Genomic DNA, 16,661 nt, shown 5'->3' with positions numbered 1-16,661 from the left:
TGGAGAGAGATGGCTTCTGGGGAGATGCATCCAGGAAAAGAAACAACAAACGGATTATCTGACAGGAATTACAGGTGGAAAATTGACAGATATTTCACAGAGCTGTTGGGTGGCCTGAGAAGACATAGCCAGTGATTCAAACACACTTCACAAATGAACAGAAAGTTAAATACTGAGCTCCTTCAGAGGAATTATGCTTACAGTACTCTGGCTTGTCTTAGCTGTAAACGTTACTTACATCTTCATAGTTCTGAAGACACTGATAGGGACTTAGGCAAATTTTTGACATAACCTTGTGGCGAAGGGGAAGACAAAGACTAAAATCTTCATCTATTGCATAAGATGTAATACATAGATGCAAATGGACCAAACCAAGAGGTCTGAGGCAGACATGAAGTTAGCGATCTGATGGTAACTACCAGAAGAAGAAACTCAAAATGATGGAAGTGGTTCCTCCAGGGTGAGGGCTAAGGGAAGGGGATGCCAAGGAATAGCTTTTGCCTTTTAGCATGACTTGTCTTCTTAAATTATTTGCCTGTGTTATTTTGATAAAAAGAACAAATTTAAAGATGAGGACAGTAATTGCATTTTAGAGTCATAAAATTCGAGGATTATAGGATAACACTGTAACAAAGAGAGTAAACAAAGTCTTATTACTAAAGGTAAAATACTCTGCAATGAGTCTAGGTCCAGAATCCTCGCCTTCTATCTCTCATTCCCCTGTGGCCCCCACCACATGGCACACCTCCTTCAGTACATTTCTTAGAGCAGGTGACATGGTTTTCTGCGTACAGGAAGTGCTTAAATATTTGTTGATTGAAAAATAACTATACCAACTGCTGAATGTTTTCATGGTAATTTTTAATGAGCTTGGTCTGGTGAGCAGAGGGGTCACATCTGAAGTTTATAGTTTTCTTCTATATGGAGAGATGAGATTATAGCTTAAAAGGATTTTTGAAATGCTCTCCTTGAAAGCTGACCTGGAGGTAGACATTCCACAGGTCTCATCTACTTTACACGATGCCTGGGTTTGCCAGAGCCTCATTCGAGACTGAGATTGGAGTGAGGCAGTCTAACGGGAATTTTAATTATGCATTCCCATATAGTCTCTAAATTCTACCTTGGGATAAGCCAGAACCCAGGTTTGAAGACCTTCCTGAAGGTATCTGAATTCCAGGGAGGTGTCTCAGGGAAACCTTGAAAGGGGGAGGGGAAGAGAGACGTATTCTTGCTCAAACAAAGTGCAAAAACCATTGATAGAGAGCTTCAGAAAACATGACATCTGTACCCCATTATCTCAGCTTCCCAGGGAAAAGTGTTCACTGAATTAAAATCCAGCATTTTGGCCTTGAATTTTATAATGCAGCTTAATAACAGAAACTTCAAAGTAAACAGTGTCATGGTGTCTTTGCAAAATGTTCAGTGGAAGATGTCCATCGTGTTACCTAATTCCCCCAATGATAAATGTACCTTTGAATTCATTTCCAGGAAATAGTTTGCCTCCGCTGATGAACTGGCATGCTTTCTTTCATACTAAAGAAAAAGAACCTCTATATCCCCCACATAATTTCTTTTTGCCTTAGTTGCCTGGAAACTCAAAGTTAAATGGAAGCTCAGTTTTGGAATTCAACCACTGCAAGAGTCTAGTAACATTTAATTTGGATTGTTTTAGTGGATTTGTTTCTGGTGGTCTTTAGTTTGTAAAGGAAATGAAGCTAACTTTGAATTGCCTGCAAGGTTCAGGCCCTGCATTTGTCGTAAGTCTCATGGGTTATTTCATGGAATTTTTTCAACAATCCTGCAAAATAGTGTCATAATTCTTACTGTATAGATAACGCAGCTCAGTTACAGAGAATTCGAGTAATTTGACCAAGGCTCTCTGATCATTAGAGTAAACAATGCACAAATTCTCAATAATGTACATTTTATATTCAGATCGATGTCAGAAGTTATTCAAACCTATTTCTTTTCCTTTGATTTCAAGACCGTACAACTTGTAACACACACACACCGAAGCTTCTTTCCCTTCCCTTACCCTCTCTCCCCTCCTCTCCTTCTGTTTCTGTGTCCTTATGTTGGGACTTTCTCTCAGGTACTCAGCCCTTAGAGTTACAAAGATAAATTATACACAGACTCCGGTCTCAAGGAGCTTGCAGTTTAGTGGAGGGCTTGACGTATAGACTTAATTAGAATTCCAGGTAGAAAGCAATGAATGCAATGAGAGATACAAAATGCTTTGTGAGTTCAGAGAAGAGAAAGAAATTCCACTGTTCCAACTCTAGGAATTCCTGGTTCCTGGTTTAGATACCTAAACAAAATTATCATACCACATAAGGATGGTACCAAAGTGTTGGCACTCTGTTGCATGCGCTAAAGGAGGAAGAAGCAAACTTTACTTGTTTCAGAGCTTGAGGAGGGGTGATGACAGCAACATGGGCAGTTAGGGCAGAGACTGGGGTTTCAAGACACCTTGGAACTGTCCAAGCAGGTGAGCAGGATGCCACGGCCTGGAGGGAAAATGGAGTCATTGGGCAAAAGACATTCATCAGAAGGAGAGCCGGTCCAGTGAAGGAGAGCCTTGGGGAGTGACTGCATCTGGGGTGGAGGTGCATTTCCAGGGACAACGCTTGGCCAAAGCAACGGAGATAAATGGAACCCCAGCCATTGGCCTCAGCCCTATGGAGCACGGAACAAGGCAGAATTTCTTAGACATGCCATCCACCCCATTACTGGGAGGGACGAGGGAGTCAGAAAGAGGGAGGTTTGCAATAATGGGAGCACACAGGGAACAGCAGAGATGGAGGCAGAGGTGAGGAAGAGGTGCCAGTGGCCATCAGCTGATGCCTCGTCTAGGAAGCCTTTTCTGGTTCCCAAAGCTGTAACAGGCACTTTATCTTTGCATTCTCCGAATATCCTATCATCACTTCTATCAGAAACCTTATAACACTATATAATCCCTTGTTTCTGTCCATTACTTATGAGTAGGGATTGTGTTTTGGTCATGTTGGTAAATTATTGATGTTCCATACATGTTTCATAAAAGAATCATTTGGAATATTGTTGATAAAATTCTCTTAGTTGACTCTTACTCATATGATTCCCCGTGATATAGGTCAGTCCAGGCTCCGAGAAGAGTGCCTCTGCACAACCCCCTTCCACAGGTTTAACCCATGGAGCAGCTGAGAGTGAATTCTCTAGTTTCTATCCCAGAAAACTGTAACTGTTGATGCAGATTCATGGGCAAATGGTTTTTTAAGGGCAGACTTGTTATGGAGGAAGGTGGAAATGGTAGCTCCTGTTCCTTCCTTCTTGGGAGGAGAGGGTGATGTGTTGGCATCCATAACTCCCCAGAATAGAAGAATGGATGATGGGTCAATGTTGTAATTCGTTTGTTCGCTGTTTACTAAATATGTTTTGGGTGCCTTCCATGTCGTAGCCATGTCAGAGGTTGGAATACAATGGTGAACAAGATGGACACAATCCCTGCCTTCCAGTAACTTCCAGTCTAGTTGAGGAAGACACATAAGAACAAAGACAGATGAGGGCTGATATCAGCTAAAAGAGAGGAAGTAGAGGTAGCTACCAGAGAGTATAGGATGGGAGCTAATCCAGATTGGGAAGCCAGGGAAACCTTGCGGAGGAAATGTCTCAGTTGAGACTGAGAAAGTGTAGAGTTAGGTTAGCTGGGCAGAGGAGAGCAGAAGAATGTTCTAGACAGAAGGAACAACACATCTGAAGGCCTGAGAGTGAGGGAAAGCATGGAACTTCTCAGGAATCGGAGTACACTTTTTATGGTAGGAGCCAGAGTGCAGAGTGTGTGTGAACTTGTCAGGTAAAGATGAGTGAATGAGTGGGTGGGAGTCAAGAAATAAAAAAGCTGGGAATGGAAACCAATAAATCTTGGCAGAAGCTGTGTCATATAGGGCTTTATAAGCTACATAATGATTTGGATTTTATTCTGAGAAAATGAAGATCATTTATGGGCCTCAGGCAGGTGACAGACATTACCACATTCCTATTTTAGCATGCTCACTCTGGTTGCAGGGTGGCGAGACTGGAAGGAGGCAGGCCAGTTTAGCCAGCACTTGTCGTGAGAAGGGACAATGGTTAGAAGCTATTCAGGATATGTTCTGCCCATGGGTATGTCCATTCAGAATTCACTCCTTTGTGCCAGAGGCCTATGGGACAGAGAGATGGGCCTGCCTCGTGGCTCTCCCCAACAAGAATCCTTTTCCAGGAAAAGTCTCTTCATCCTTGTGGCCAATAATAACTTCAGTGGCTAAATGTCCTCTCCTCTCCCCACTCTCACTTAAGGCTTGCCATAGAACAGGTCTCCAGGAGGTCAGAGAAAAGAGGCGAGTTCAAAAACTGATCTGTAGGGAAAGGATGAAAGAGGAGAGGGTACAGCCAAGGGGAGGGGGAATGGGATAGAGATCCAGAGACACAGAGTAGGAATGGGAGTCCAAGACCGGAGCATGAAGCCCACGTGCTCATGTGTGCACCCACACAGACCTGTGGACTACCAAGAAGTAGGGCCAAAAAAGCTCCCTGTTTATGAAGTTCATGTTTCCTAAAGGTGGAGCTGAACTTAAGCTCCTGTGAAAAGCAAACTGTGGAAAATGCCAGTGATTCAGGGTGGAGGGAATTAGCAGCAGAAAGAAAGGGAAACAGGTCAACCACCCCCATTCTTTCTTCCTCGGGGACCTTGAAACTTGATTTTTCAGGATGCACAGGAAAGTAGTCATTGGCTTCCCTCTATTATGCTCTACTCAATTTATTGCTTGGAGAATAAAGTGCCACTTTATTGTTCAGATTCACTGCATGAAATGCAAATATTCAGCTGGAGTTCTCTAATTAGTATCCAGAGAGCTGCCTAGGCTCTGTGTGTGTTAGTTTGGTCTTCCCTGCTTAAAACGCAGTGTAAAAGAGTAAGATGATTCACTCCCATTACATCTCTCTGATCTTGGTAGTCTAAACATTTGTGCAGTCTTTTGTTTCAAATCAAGGACTCCTTATAATAAACACCTTCTGAATCTCAAGTTTCTGTGCCTGACTTTAATTAACCATTAACGTGAAAATTTACTGATTACTGCACCAGCAAAATGGGTTGTTGCTTCCTTTCGATTTCACAAAAAGAAATCACCACCCCCTCTACCAAACTGATAACAACTGACATCTGATTAGAAAAGGCAGAACTAATTAGAATGGGTGCAAAGGGGATTGTTTGAGTCACCTACATTAATGCACATTATAGTTAAATGTCTGTCAGATTTTCCATTAACCCTCTTGCATTTCCATCCCTGGGATCAAATCTATTTCTTAACCTCATACCCCTTTTTTCCCTAGTTGGAAACTTAGTATTCAACAGGCTGAATTACACATTAATGCTTTAAATGCACAGCTCTTGTTGATGGATGCAACATACTGACAAAGACCTTGGAATGAGAATAATAGAAGTCATTCCCCTAAGTGTGGATTTAAAACCCTATGCATTATGATTCCAAGGCTAACATGTTCTTCTTGTTACTGTGTTGATTTCTTTATTGAGGGATACTGGAGTTAATTGTTGCTTTACACCAATTCACTCTATTGTGCTCTGGGCTATTACATACTAGGATGACAAAATAAAACAAACACAAAAGTGGGTATCAGGCAAAATAGAGCTCTACTCTGTAAAAAGTTAAAATAACACATTCAAAGTTGAACTTGTAGACTTATGGGAGAGGCCCATGTGATTTAGGTTCAGTTATTATACAGATCAGATTGTAGTATATGTACCCAATAAGAATCCAGTAAGTGTCAGGGACAGACGTCTCCTTCAGATCAAAAGTTCATTGAGGGGTGGGACCATGCCTTCCTGATCTTTTAGATGGGTGCAAAAAGGGTTCTTTGCATCATGTGATCTTTTAATCTCCAACTCCTGGCACATTGTAGGTGCTCAGTAAACTCTCATCATATGAATGCATGCATGAATTATGGCTTTATCCCATGGTGAAACTCTAACAGTGACCCTGGACAGTTCTTAAATCTTGATGGATCATGTTAAAGAACAAGAAAGGGAATGAATTTTCTTTATCATTTAAAAAAGCTAACCAAAGTATCGAATTTTTTCCTCAAAAAACGAGTCACATACCACTCTCCTGGTCATTCTCCATATTTATCTGCGATCAGAGGTACCAAGAAGCCCAGCAAATCAGCCTAGCAACAGAAGCAAGAATAAACCAAGCCTGCAGTATGATGAAAACAGCTCAATTTGAAAATACTCTCTGATTATTTAATTTTTTAAAAACATTTTTTTCATTTTATTTTTTTCCCTTACCATACCTTCTTTGTTCTGAGTAGTGGTATCAGTGTCCAGAACTGTGCCTGACATACAGGAAGCTCAACAAACATTTTTTGAATGAATGAATGAATAAAAACTACTGGTAGAGATCAGAAGGGGCAGTACTCAGTTGAGCCTGAGACCTTTTGTTCATGCTCTTGGTTGGGCGGATGGGGAAACATAAAGATCTGTGGATTAAGACAAGGCAACTTCAGTGAATTTGCCTGAAGATCCCTCCCTGCATCAGAATTGGCTTAAATTTTCCCTGAGGTAGAAATAAACTGGGCATGTAGACAATAATGAAATTTCGAACAGATATCCTAGCAAAGGTCCTGTTAACACACCCAAACCACTTCTACCTAGTTCCTTCACTTAGGCAGCACAGCAGTTAACACTAGGCTGAAAATCAGACCAGTTACTAACTGTAGCTCTGAGCAAGTTATTCAACCTCTCTGAGCCTCAGTGCCCTCAAAGGGGTTGATAATATCTACCATTTGGGCTGTTTGCATGCAGCATACAGTTGGTGCTAATGTGAAAGCCAACAAACCAACTAACAGAAACGAACAAGACACATGCAAAATCCCCCTCCTGCTAATTCTGCCAATCAAGATTCTTCAGTACAGGTCATATTAACATCTATGTCTGGAAATTTATTTGGGATCTTAGCCCTAGCTCTAGTCTTATGGAATATTAAAAAAAATATTTTTTTAAACTGAAAAGGTAAATGATGAAATATCAAAGATAAAATGAACATGCAAACATAATATCCTGGTCTGCCATGGACAATCCTCAGTATGCCTGTATCAGACCTTGTCCCTCTTGCCATCATAACCAGCCAAAGTGAGTCATAATGGAAATCACCAAATTGTCAAGGGTCATTTGCAATGATCACCTAGCATCTCTTGGGTCTCTATCCTAACTTTGCTTTAGATTTTATGTCATTTATATTTGACCCATGACCACAGGTTTATTACCATCTTTTGGCTTCACTCCTGGATTCTGAGTGTATTGACTGACTTTTTGTCCCAGCTTGTCTAGGACATTGGCTTGGCCTTATCTTTGGCCCTTCATGCTCCTGACTTCTTTTGACCTCGTCTTGTCCTTAAACCTGAACCCCAGCCTTAGCCTAACTGGCTGACCCTTTAGCCAATCTGTGGCCCCCAGCAAAGGGGTGGTTTGGATGTTATACTGTTGCAGAACATTGGATTCATGATTATTTTCCCACTAGAAAAGGCATTCCCAGCTGATTCAAGGTCCTAGCTCTTCTCTGGCACTTTCACTGGGCAATTATAAGGATTTGTCAGTATATTAGAGGTCCAGTGATTCCTTCACCCTTAACTGGGTGTTCATCTTTAAAATCAGATATATCCAAAATAACCTTAAAGAAGAAGGGGGAGAACATGAGACTTTCCTGATTTATGCCAAGGATTGATATGTAAAGTAGTGAAGGATAAACTTGGCTCGGCAGAGAGAGTGGAGTGAGGTTCTTAATATATGATCGAGGAGCTTGGCTTTAAACTAAGGAGGAAATGTACAAATTTATGTTTCGGTCATAACAAACCATCCATTCACTGGCTGCGTTCCCTCTCAGAATTTTTAGAGATGGGATAATTCTAAACCAAATATAGAATCCACTTGAGTTTCATGGATCTAATGTTAGGAAAAAAAAATCACACTTTAAAGTGTCTGATCATACAGCTCTGACAAAGATCACTTCTTGGTTCAAGAGGTTAGAGCTTTTAGATTGAACTCTCACAAGCCCTAGTGAACCAATAACTCTTTCACACCTTAAACAAGTATTCAGTGACTTGAAGATAAATCAGAACTGCATGCATTATATACCTCTCCTGCCCTCTCCCATAACCTTCGAATCAGAAAGGGAAGGAAATTATAGCTAGGAGGTATTTCCATTTGCCAAGCCCCAAACATTAGCAAGACAGAGTCACTGAGGACATTTTGTGAAATACCAAATACCATTTGTTCTCTCAGCATCCGGAGAAGGGATTACTTGAAAACACCCCAGGCATGGAACGATAAAGAAGTCTCCACAATTCGATTATGCTGCATCCATCTCTCAGGCACCATTCACATCTAGGAGAACAGAGATGGGTACCCAATAAAGAGAGAGGGGCACAGACTCCCCCCAGTATATTCTTTGCCTGAGCATGCAGATCTGTCTGGGTGCAGAGGTCTGAAGGGTAATGAGAAGGCCATCTTTGTACACTCTGCTGGGTAAATAACAAGCAACTGATCGACAAATTCAATCTACCATCTTGTAGCAGAAAGCCAAGATTCCCACCATTTCCAAGGTGAAAGGACTCCAACTAGAAAAATCCCATAATAGGTCTTCCTATGTTTGACACAAAGTGAGTGTGATAGGCAGAAAAAAATTCATGACCAGTGCTTTCATTTAGGACATTCTAGTTGATAAACTTAAGAACTGCTTAATTCCCAATCTCTCCCCTCCTATGGCTTCAGTCATGAGTAACAGAGATTTTGCTAATTAGAAACGAGAACACACATTTGTACTGTCTACTATAAATGGTGGGGTTAAAACTACCCTCCCTGAGCTGAGAATACTTAGTAATATCCTAGATGAGAAACACGAATTAGAAAAATCTTAAAAACATGCACATCCACATGAAAGTTGCTTCTCAAGATTATCATCTTGGGAAGCAACTCATTTATTTACCTTCAGAGAAAGTTCATAAGTCATATTTGAAATCCAGTCCTATCACTGACTCCTTGTTTTTGACCCAAAGCAGCAATCCCCATCTTGACTGTTTTCAAAGATCACCCTGACAGAATGAATATTACTGCACCGGTAATAATCCACTCAGTATGCTAATAGCTCTGAAGACAATCCCCAGTGAAAAACTCTGTAACCGTACTGAAAAATAGCACCCTTATTAGCAGGAGTCCAGACCCCAAAGGTGAATGCTTTTAAGAGTACAACACTTATTTGACCATAGAGCCCTGGTACACTTGCTTACAACTCAGACACAAGACTTCAGAGTCCTCCCTCTTGGAACTGTTGAGCAGAAAGGAACAATTTGATTTAAACCACAAAGTCAGGATAAAGCCATGTCCAGCCTGTATAGAAGGGGCCTTTGGCTTGAAATGTTGCTGCCACTTATACCACTTTTCAAGAGCTTTTTTGAAAAGATGAAAATTATCTTGGCATCATGTGTCATAGGCACTGGAAACAGTTAAATATCATCTAAAACATTGAAAGATGTTTGCTGATTTGGCCATCAGTGTCCACTGGTGTGCTTGGGTTCTGGAAGCTTCAGTGGGGACAGAGAGGTCATGAGTGTGGTGTAGAGTTGTTGATCGGAGCAATGGAGCCCGAAACAGGACCGAGGATGTCAGGAAGGCTCCCACAAAGTAGGGCTAAGGGGGTGACCAAAGAGATCTATTTCCTGTTGTAAATAGCTTATTTTGGTTAGTTCCATAATGTTCACCCTCAGGAAGGTCACCCATCACACAGATATTTTTTGATTCTTTTCTTTAACAACTCTGTAGGTTAGAGATTTAAGACTTTCTTTATCCCCAAAGGACTTCATCACCCTGTAGATTATGTAAATATGGCTCAGTATTACAGGAAATATTCTTTTTGAGAATTTCACAATGGTCGATAAGTGGTCATTCATTTCCCAACAAATCCTACCTGTAAGCTGTATAGCCAGTGGCTAAAAGCACAACCTTCAAAACAGATTGTCAGAATCCTGGCTCTGCTACTTCTTATCTGTGTGACTTTGGAAAAGTTACTTAACCTCTCTATGCTTCAATTGCTTCCCCTGTAAGATGAGAACGATGGCATTTCCTTCATATGGGTGCAATGAGATACCATAAGGAAGAGAGCCAGAAGTCATGCCGGTTACAGGGCAAATGATAAACACTACCTCTTATTAATGTCTCATTATTTACTATTTCCATTTTTATAATCAGAGGTCTGGGCTTAGGGAGGGTAAATCACTACCCACTCACCATACTGCTGGACAGTAAAAGAATGAAGGATAGTTTCCTTTTATTCCTCCAAAACTGTTTATGTTAGAATTTGAGACTTATTACAGTGCATCTCCTACGTAAGAGTAATACTTGTTAAAAATATTCTGATATCATATATGGTTCTTTCTATGATAATCATAATAATCGCCAACTTTATTCTAAACTCTGGGTGCAAAATTATCTCATTTTTAAGAGATTTACTTATTTATTTTAGAGAGAGAGAGCATTTGGGGGCAGGGGAGGGCAAAGGGAGAGGGAGAGGGAGAATCTTAAGCAGGCTCCCTGATGAGCGTAGATCCCGACACGGGCTCGATCCCACAACCCTGAGATCATGACCTGAGCTGAAATCAAGAGTTGGACGCTTAACCAACTGAACCACCCTGGTGCCCCTTAATTTTATTCTAAAAAATATCTAGGATATATTATTATCACCCCTGTTTACAGGTGAGAAAACACAGGCTTAGTGAGGTCCAGTGATTTGCTTGAGGTCACACAGCTAGTGAATGTCAGAGTAAGACTTTGAGCCTAGATTCATCCAAACCAAAATGGCTACCCGTGCCATTAGGAAGTAGTTCCACAATACCGTTTGTTTATCAATGAGCCCCAAATTACCTGTTAAAAAGAAACACTGTAAAATACACACAGGACCCTACTCAAGTCCATTCTTCATCAACTACAATTAAAGAAAAAAAAAAACCCACACTTTTTTTTTTTTTTCAAACCCCCACACTTCTGAAGCGGACAAGAGCTCAGAGCTTCACTCGGTGCAGAGCTCTTGAATCCTGGTTGAGTGCAGTTTTCTCCTGGCACACATCTAGGGCAAAGGTTAGCTTGGCCACCGTCTGTGGTGCTTATGGCATTCTTTCTGGGCAGTGGCCATGAAAACTACTCTAGGAATGTGATTGGAATTAGGCTCAGTGCCGTCATAATACCCTGGCATATTGTTCTGACATGTAACGTGTTGTCTTTGTGCTTGGCCACTAACAGAGACCCACCAAATTACATGCACGAAGCAACAGTCAGACTTTCTTCCTTCCAGGAAGAGTTTCCGCTCTCAAATTCCCTGAGGATCGGAGCTTCCTCACCAGTGTGTGCTCCGGAGGCATAGAGCTACCTCTTCATACTATTCACTTCTGGGGCAGAATAAGACTCCTGCTTCATGTTAATCACAGGATATAAGGTAACCACAGATACTTTTTTTCTGTTTGTAGTGATGATGATTTCATCCTTTAACACTTAACGCAGGCATTACTTTCTCCAAAAGACTTCCCTGATTTCCCCTTGCAGGGTAAGACACCCAACCTCTGTGCTCTCATGTTATTAGCCCTTCCACTTAGTATTCAAATGAGAGTTTTAAAGCCTGTCTCTCTCTCCAGACTGTGCCAGCAAACAGGCGCCATGTCTTATTTAAGGCACCTGCAGGGAGTCACAGCAGGATCTAGTAGGATGCGTTGGGCATTCAGACATTTCAACTGGTTGGTGTGGATGTAGAAGGTCATTAAATACTCTTAATATCATGTCTGGACTTATTTCAGTTTTCAGCATCATCACAACATCTTGCACGTGGTAGGTACTCAGGACGCGCATGTGGACTTAATGACCGACTTATTGACTGGAGGAATAAACACCAGGTGTATCCGAATCTTACTGCCAACTGGACATGTCACTAAAGGTCATGAATTATAATGCAACATTCTTAATAATCAAGAGCCTTTGACCACTGCAGATCCCAGTGACAGGAATGATCTATAAGGAAATACTAGCTCTTGCCTCCAGATGCCCCGTGTGAGCTGGGCTTCATGAGGCCTTCGTGGGAACCCGACAGGCCCACTACTATCTTTGTGGTCTTGATTCCACCCCAACACAAATGTTGCAAACAGAGCCCAACGACCAGGCTAAGTGGTCTCCGGGTCCTCTGCATTTGGGGTAGCAAACTTATGGTCTTACCTGTCGGTGCTGTTGGGAGACTTGATATCCCAGGCCTGTGATGGGCTGGTTCTGCATTTTCTGAAGCAGGATCTTCTGCTGGAGCGGCAAGGGGGACCTCAGCAAAGGCTGGCTTGACAGGGGCTGGGCGGGCTGGGACGGTGGTGGCGGCGGCGGTGGCTGAGCTGAAATGGAGCTCTGGGGCTGCTGGGGCTGCTGGGGCTGCTGCGGCTGCTGCGGCTGCTGCGGCTGCTGGGGCTGCTGCTGGGTGTAGTGTAGGAGAGAAGGCTTACTCTGGGAAGGCAAAACAGAAGGCATCTGCTGGCTTGCTTGATCAGAGTTAAAATGGAACAAAGGCTTAGTGTTGCCATGACGGGGCTCCATGGCTGTGTGCGGGGTGTTCATAAAACTTCGACTGAGATCCTGAGGCTTCTGTTGCATGAGCACGTCGAGGTGCCCTCCCTGCGCCGCCGGGCTGGCCTTGTACATGTAATTAGCCATCACCTTCGACTGGCTGCCACCGCCCGCTACCCCCGGCATGGGGGAGCTCTGCGGGCTGAATGGCTGCTGACCGAAAGAAGGGCTGGGGATTTTCTCCTGCCCGAATGGGCCTGGCGATGGCCCCGTGGAGGAGGGCAAGGCCGGCCAGGTGGTAGGCTGGTGCTGCTGCTGGTGCTGCTGCATCCGAACATGCTGCTGCCGGTTGGCCGCGATCTGTTTGAGCTGCTGGGCGTGGGAGACTTCCTGCCAGCTCGGCAGGGCCCGGCTTGCTCCCGATGTCTGAGGCTGAGCCTGGCTCTGAGGGACAGAAGGGACTGGGGAGGAAGCGGAGAGGGCGGAGTTGGCCATGGAGAATGCCGGGCCAGCAGAGGGGGGCCTCAACTGAGGCGAGCCGGAGGGGCCCTGGGTTAGGCCTGGGGAGTATTCACTCTTGATCACTGGCTTCTCCATGGGCAGGGAGGGCCTGGGAGTGCTCCTCTGGCTCTGCTGACCCAAGTCGATGTTAAATGGGTCATCTTGCTTGATGGTGGCATTGATCATGTTCTCCAGCTCCAGGTCACTCATGGGAGGCACAGAAATGTTGGTCAGCTCATTGAACAGCTCCTGCAGCTCTGGGTCCATCAGCTGCTCTACAGGGTCCTCGCCGAACCTACTGGAAAACATACTCTCCTGGCTCATCTGGCCGTCCATGTGCTTACTGCAAGACAGAGTCTCTCCGGGTTCCTTCTTCACTTCCTTCAAGCCCATGTTAAAGATACCATTTCCAGGAGGATGTGCGTGGGGTGGCAGAGTGTTCGTCTTCCGCAGGGGTGCTTGGCTCATGGGCAAGGTCCCTGACATCATCTGATTTTGTCCATTATTTACTTGGAGGCCCCCTTGTCCTGCAGAGAGGTTCTCCCCAACACGGATTCTCTTGATATCAAGGAATGAGTTGTCGACAAAGCCATTGGGCCTCTTGCTGTTCGCAGGAGATAGGTTAACCACCTGTTTTCTTTTCAAGGAACCCTGGAGCTGAAAAGAGAGGGAAAGTAAAAAAGAAAAATATGAGATATTAATCCAGATACGCTTTTAGTCAAAAGAGACATAATATTCAAAAATTTTTTCCATTTACACACAGGATGAATTCAAACAGAAAAAGGTACAGATGAAGCACAGTCTGGAATATAATGAAACTCACCAAACAGAATAAACTGTTTCTGGAGGGAGCAGGTCGATTAGTGATTAGAGATCACATTGGTTCCCGTGATCGGTACATAGGTCAAAGGATGGAAACTACTTCATGTATCACCAGGAGTCATTGATAATACCTACAATTCGTCACCAAATGTGGTTTTCTGGAGCAGGCCAAAATATTCCACACACATGCACACACGACCCCACACAGCAACACAACTGGAGTGAGCACAACTTTGACCAAGATGGGAAATGCTGAAGAGTCTAAAGGTGGGACACAATTTCCACAATGTCTCTTTTTCACAGATTCATCTGCGAAACCCTTCATCACTATTATCCTCTAAGTAAGTAATCCAAATAGCTGTTGTATCCAAGGAGATAGCGTATCTGTCGTTCTACTATTTTTCTTGCTGTAATTCCGTGCCTTTGCATCCAAGCCCAGGCAGCAACATCGTGTGGGTGAGATTATCCTTTATCAAATGAGACACTCTAAGCACAGATGTTCCTGGGGATTCATTTCTTATGTTGCCTGTCTCGAAAACTTATAACCAAAACCAAGGTGCAGAGAACTGGTACTGTGCATTGTTAAGAACTCAGGCTCTGGAGCTGGCTAAGCTGAGCTCAAATTCCTATTTTATCACTGAGTGCTGAGTGACCTTGCCACTCTATGTATCGGAGCCTCAATTTCCTTATCTGGAAAATGGGGGCGATAGCACTGAATTCTTAAGAAGAAATGAGACCATGCATGTAGAAGTTCAGCACAGTGCTTGCTATCGTCAGAACTCAATAAATTCTAGTTTATTTTTTAAAAAATGGCTTACTACATTCTCAAAGAGGAAAGCCTCTCCAAACCGCACCAGTCACAACCAAATGCTAAAGCCTTCATTCACTAACTCAGGGATTAGATTGTATTACATGGACTTTAGATATTATGGGGAAAGAAATTAAGGACCATATAGTCACACCAATAAATTAAAGAGAAACAAAACATTCACCATTGATCTTGAGATCCTTGTTGGTTTGCCTCTAAAGTGAGAGACTGCATCTATCCAAGTGTGGCTTTCCCAGTGCAGCTGACCCACTTAAATTATTTAATGTTTGCTCAGGATAATTGTCAAATATCTGAGGCAGGATACTTCCCAGATACAAAATGCTACCACTTTTCTTTTTCTTCCTTTTCACTTACTACCTCCTGAAGATTTCTAGGTAACCTAATTAGAAAATGAAACTAACATAACTGAGCATCTATTATGTGCCAAGTATTTTAAATATGGTTATTTTATTTTATTTTTCTTAGTCTTCACAGCAACCCCATTAGAGATGTATTGTTTTATAGCTATTATTTTATAGATAAGGAGACCAAAGCTCAGAGAGGCTAAGTAACTTGCACAGGGTCACACAGCTAGTAAGCAGCAGACCTGGGCTTTAACTCAAGGTCTGTGTAATTCTACAGCCTGTGGCATTTCCACTATATTATGCTGCAATCAGCTTGTTTAGGGCTAGGGTCTGCCCAGTGTGCAGGGGCCAAGGGCAGAGAGTAGACAAACACCGTGAACTCTGGTGAAATGAGAGGAGTCTGGGAATGGCCAGGATGCAGTTTAGGGCCAAATGTGAACAGCATACTTCTTGTCATGTAGTCCATCAATCCCTATTTCAATAATCCCTTTTCTGTGGTTTTGCTCACTCATGAGTCGTATAAGTTAGGGTGGACGTCCCATGCTCTTCGAACCAGTTTTTACCTTTTCCCATTGCTGACTGGTAGTCAGAGAAAGGAATCTGACCTACACTGAGCCAATCAGTTCCTGCCATAGGAATTGTGGAATTGGAGAAAGTGAGATCAGGCTTTCTTTGGATGACTGCATTGTCATTTACAAAACCTGCGTGCTGTTGTTCCAACATGTCAACCAAAGCCTCAGAGGAGGTGAGTCTGTAAAAAGAGAGAAGACTAACACAGAGAAGGGAGACACAAGTTTTGGCAAAATTTGAGGGCTGCGTTTCAATCTCAGATCAGTCTGCCTCTCGCCTTGTTTTCCTTGATACACTGTGTAATCTTTAGAATAAATGCCCCTTTTTGCTTGAGCTAGTATGAGTTGGGCTTCTGTTATTTTCAGTCAAGAGGCCTAAGCAAGTCCCATGACATTTCACATTGGGTGATGAGCAATCTGCAGCAAGGCACAGGTATACTTTGCCTTTAGGTGTGAAGCTCCCCACTGCACGATCTCTGCTGTCTCTGCATGTCTGCTAACTGCTGAGCTCGCTACTCCATCCCAGAACACCGTCAGCCATCAGCACGTTCAGCAGAAACTCAAAGTGGCCCCCATCTGGCCTCAGGGGTCAGGAAGAACACAGACCAGAGAGGCTCAGCCATGTTACCTCAAGAGGGGCCACAATTTTTTTCCCAGCATAAGTTACATTTTGAAAGTTTTTTCACAATTCATAAAGAACAAAGGAATACATTCTTTTTCCAGGTTTGGGTGATTGCCTTTGATCTACTTTCCACTGCTTTCAAAGAACCTGTTCTGCCAGATTCTCCCATTGCTCAGGCCACTCCCTGGGCAGTGCCCTGCAGAGTCTGGGAAGCAGCACCAGCACTTTCTCTAAGCCATCAGGACTGGAGGGGCTGTGACAGAATCAGTGGTGGTGGCAATAATAGTAGTAGTAGTAGTAGTAGTAGCACAGTCATTCATTGAGGGTTTGTGTGGTAGGCATCATGGTAAGGTCTTCGCAT

General features: G+C 43.2%; 1 protein-coding gene across 2 annotated transcripts in view; it reads right to left on the bottom strand.

Annotated features, from left to right (window-relative positions):
- MAML2 (mastermind like transcriptional coactivator 2) overlaps nt 1-16,661 on the bottom strand; it is a 331,734-nt gene that overhangs the window by 92,296 nt on the left and 222,777 nt on the right. For both annotated transcript variants that reach the window (XM_008688387.2, XM_008688388.2), the window contains exon 2: nt 12,281-13,771. In XM_008688387.2, coding sequence (XP_008686609.2) covers nt 12,281-13,771 — 1,491 coding nt within the window. The remainder of the gene's footprint in view (nt 1-12,280; nt 13,772-16,661) is intronic.

The sequence above is a fragment of the Ursus maritimus genome, unplaced genomic scaffold, assembly GCF_017311325.1.
Source record: "Ursus maritimus isolate PB19 unplaced genomic scaffold, ASM1731132v1 scaffold_16, whole genome shotgun sequence".
In the NCBI taxonomy this organism is placed as follows: Eukaryota; Metazoa; Chordata; class Mammalia; order Carnivora; family Ursidae; genus Ursus; species Ursus maritimus.
The sequence above is the reverse complement of the archived record's forward strand: the minus strand, read 5'-3'. Positions and strand labels throughout refer to the sequence as shown.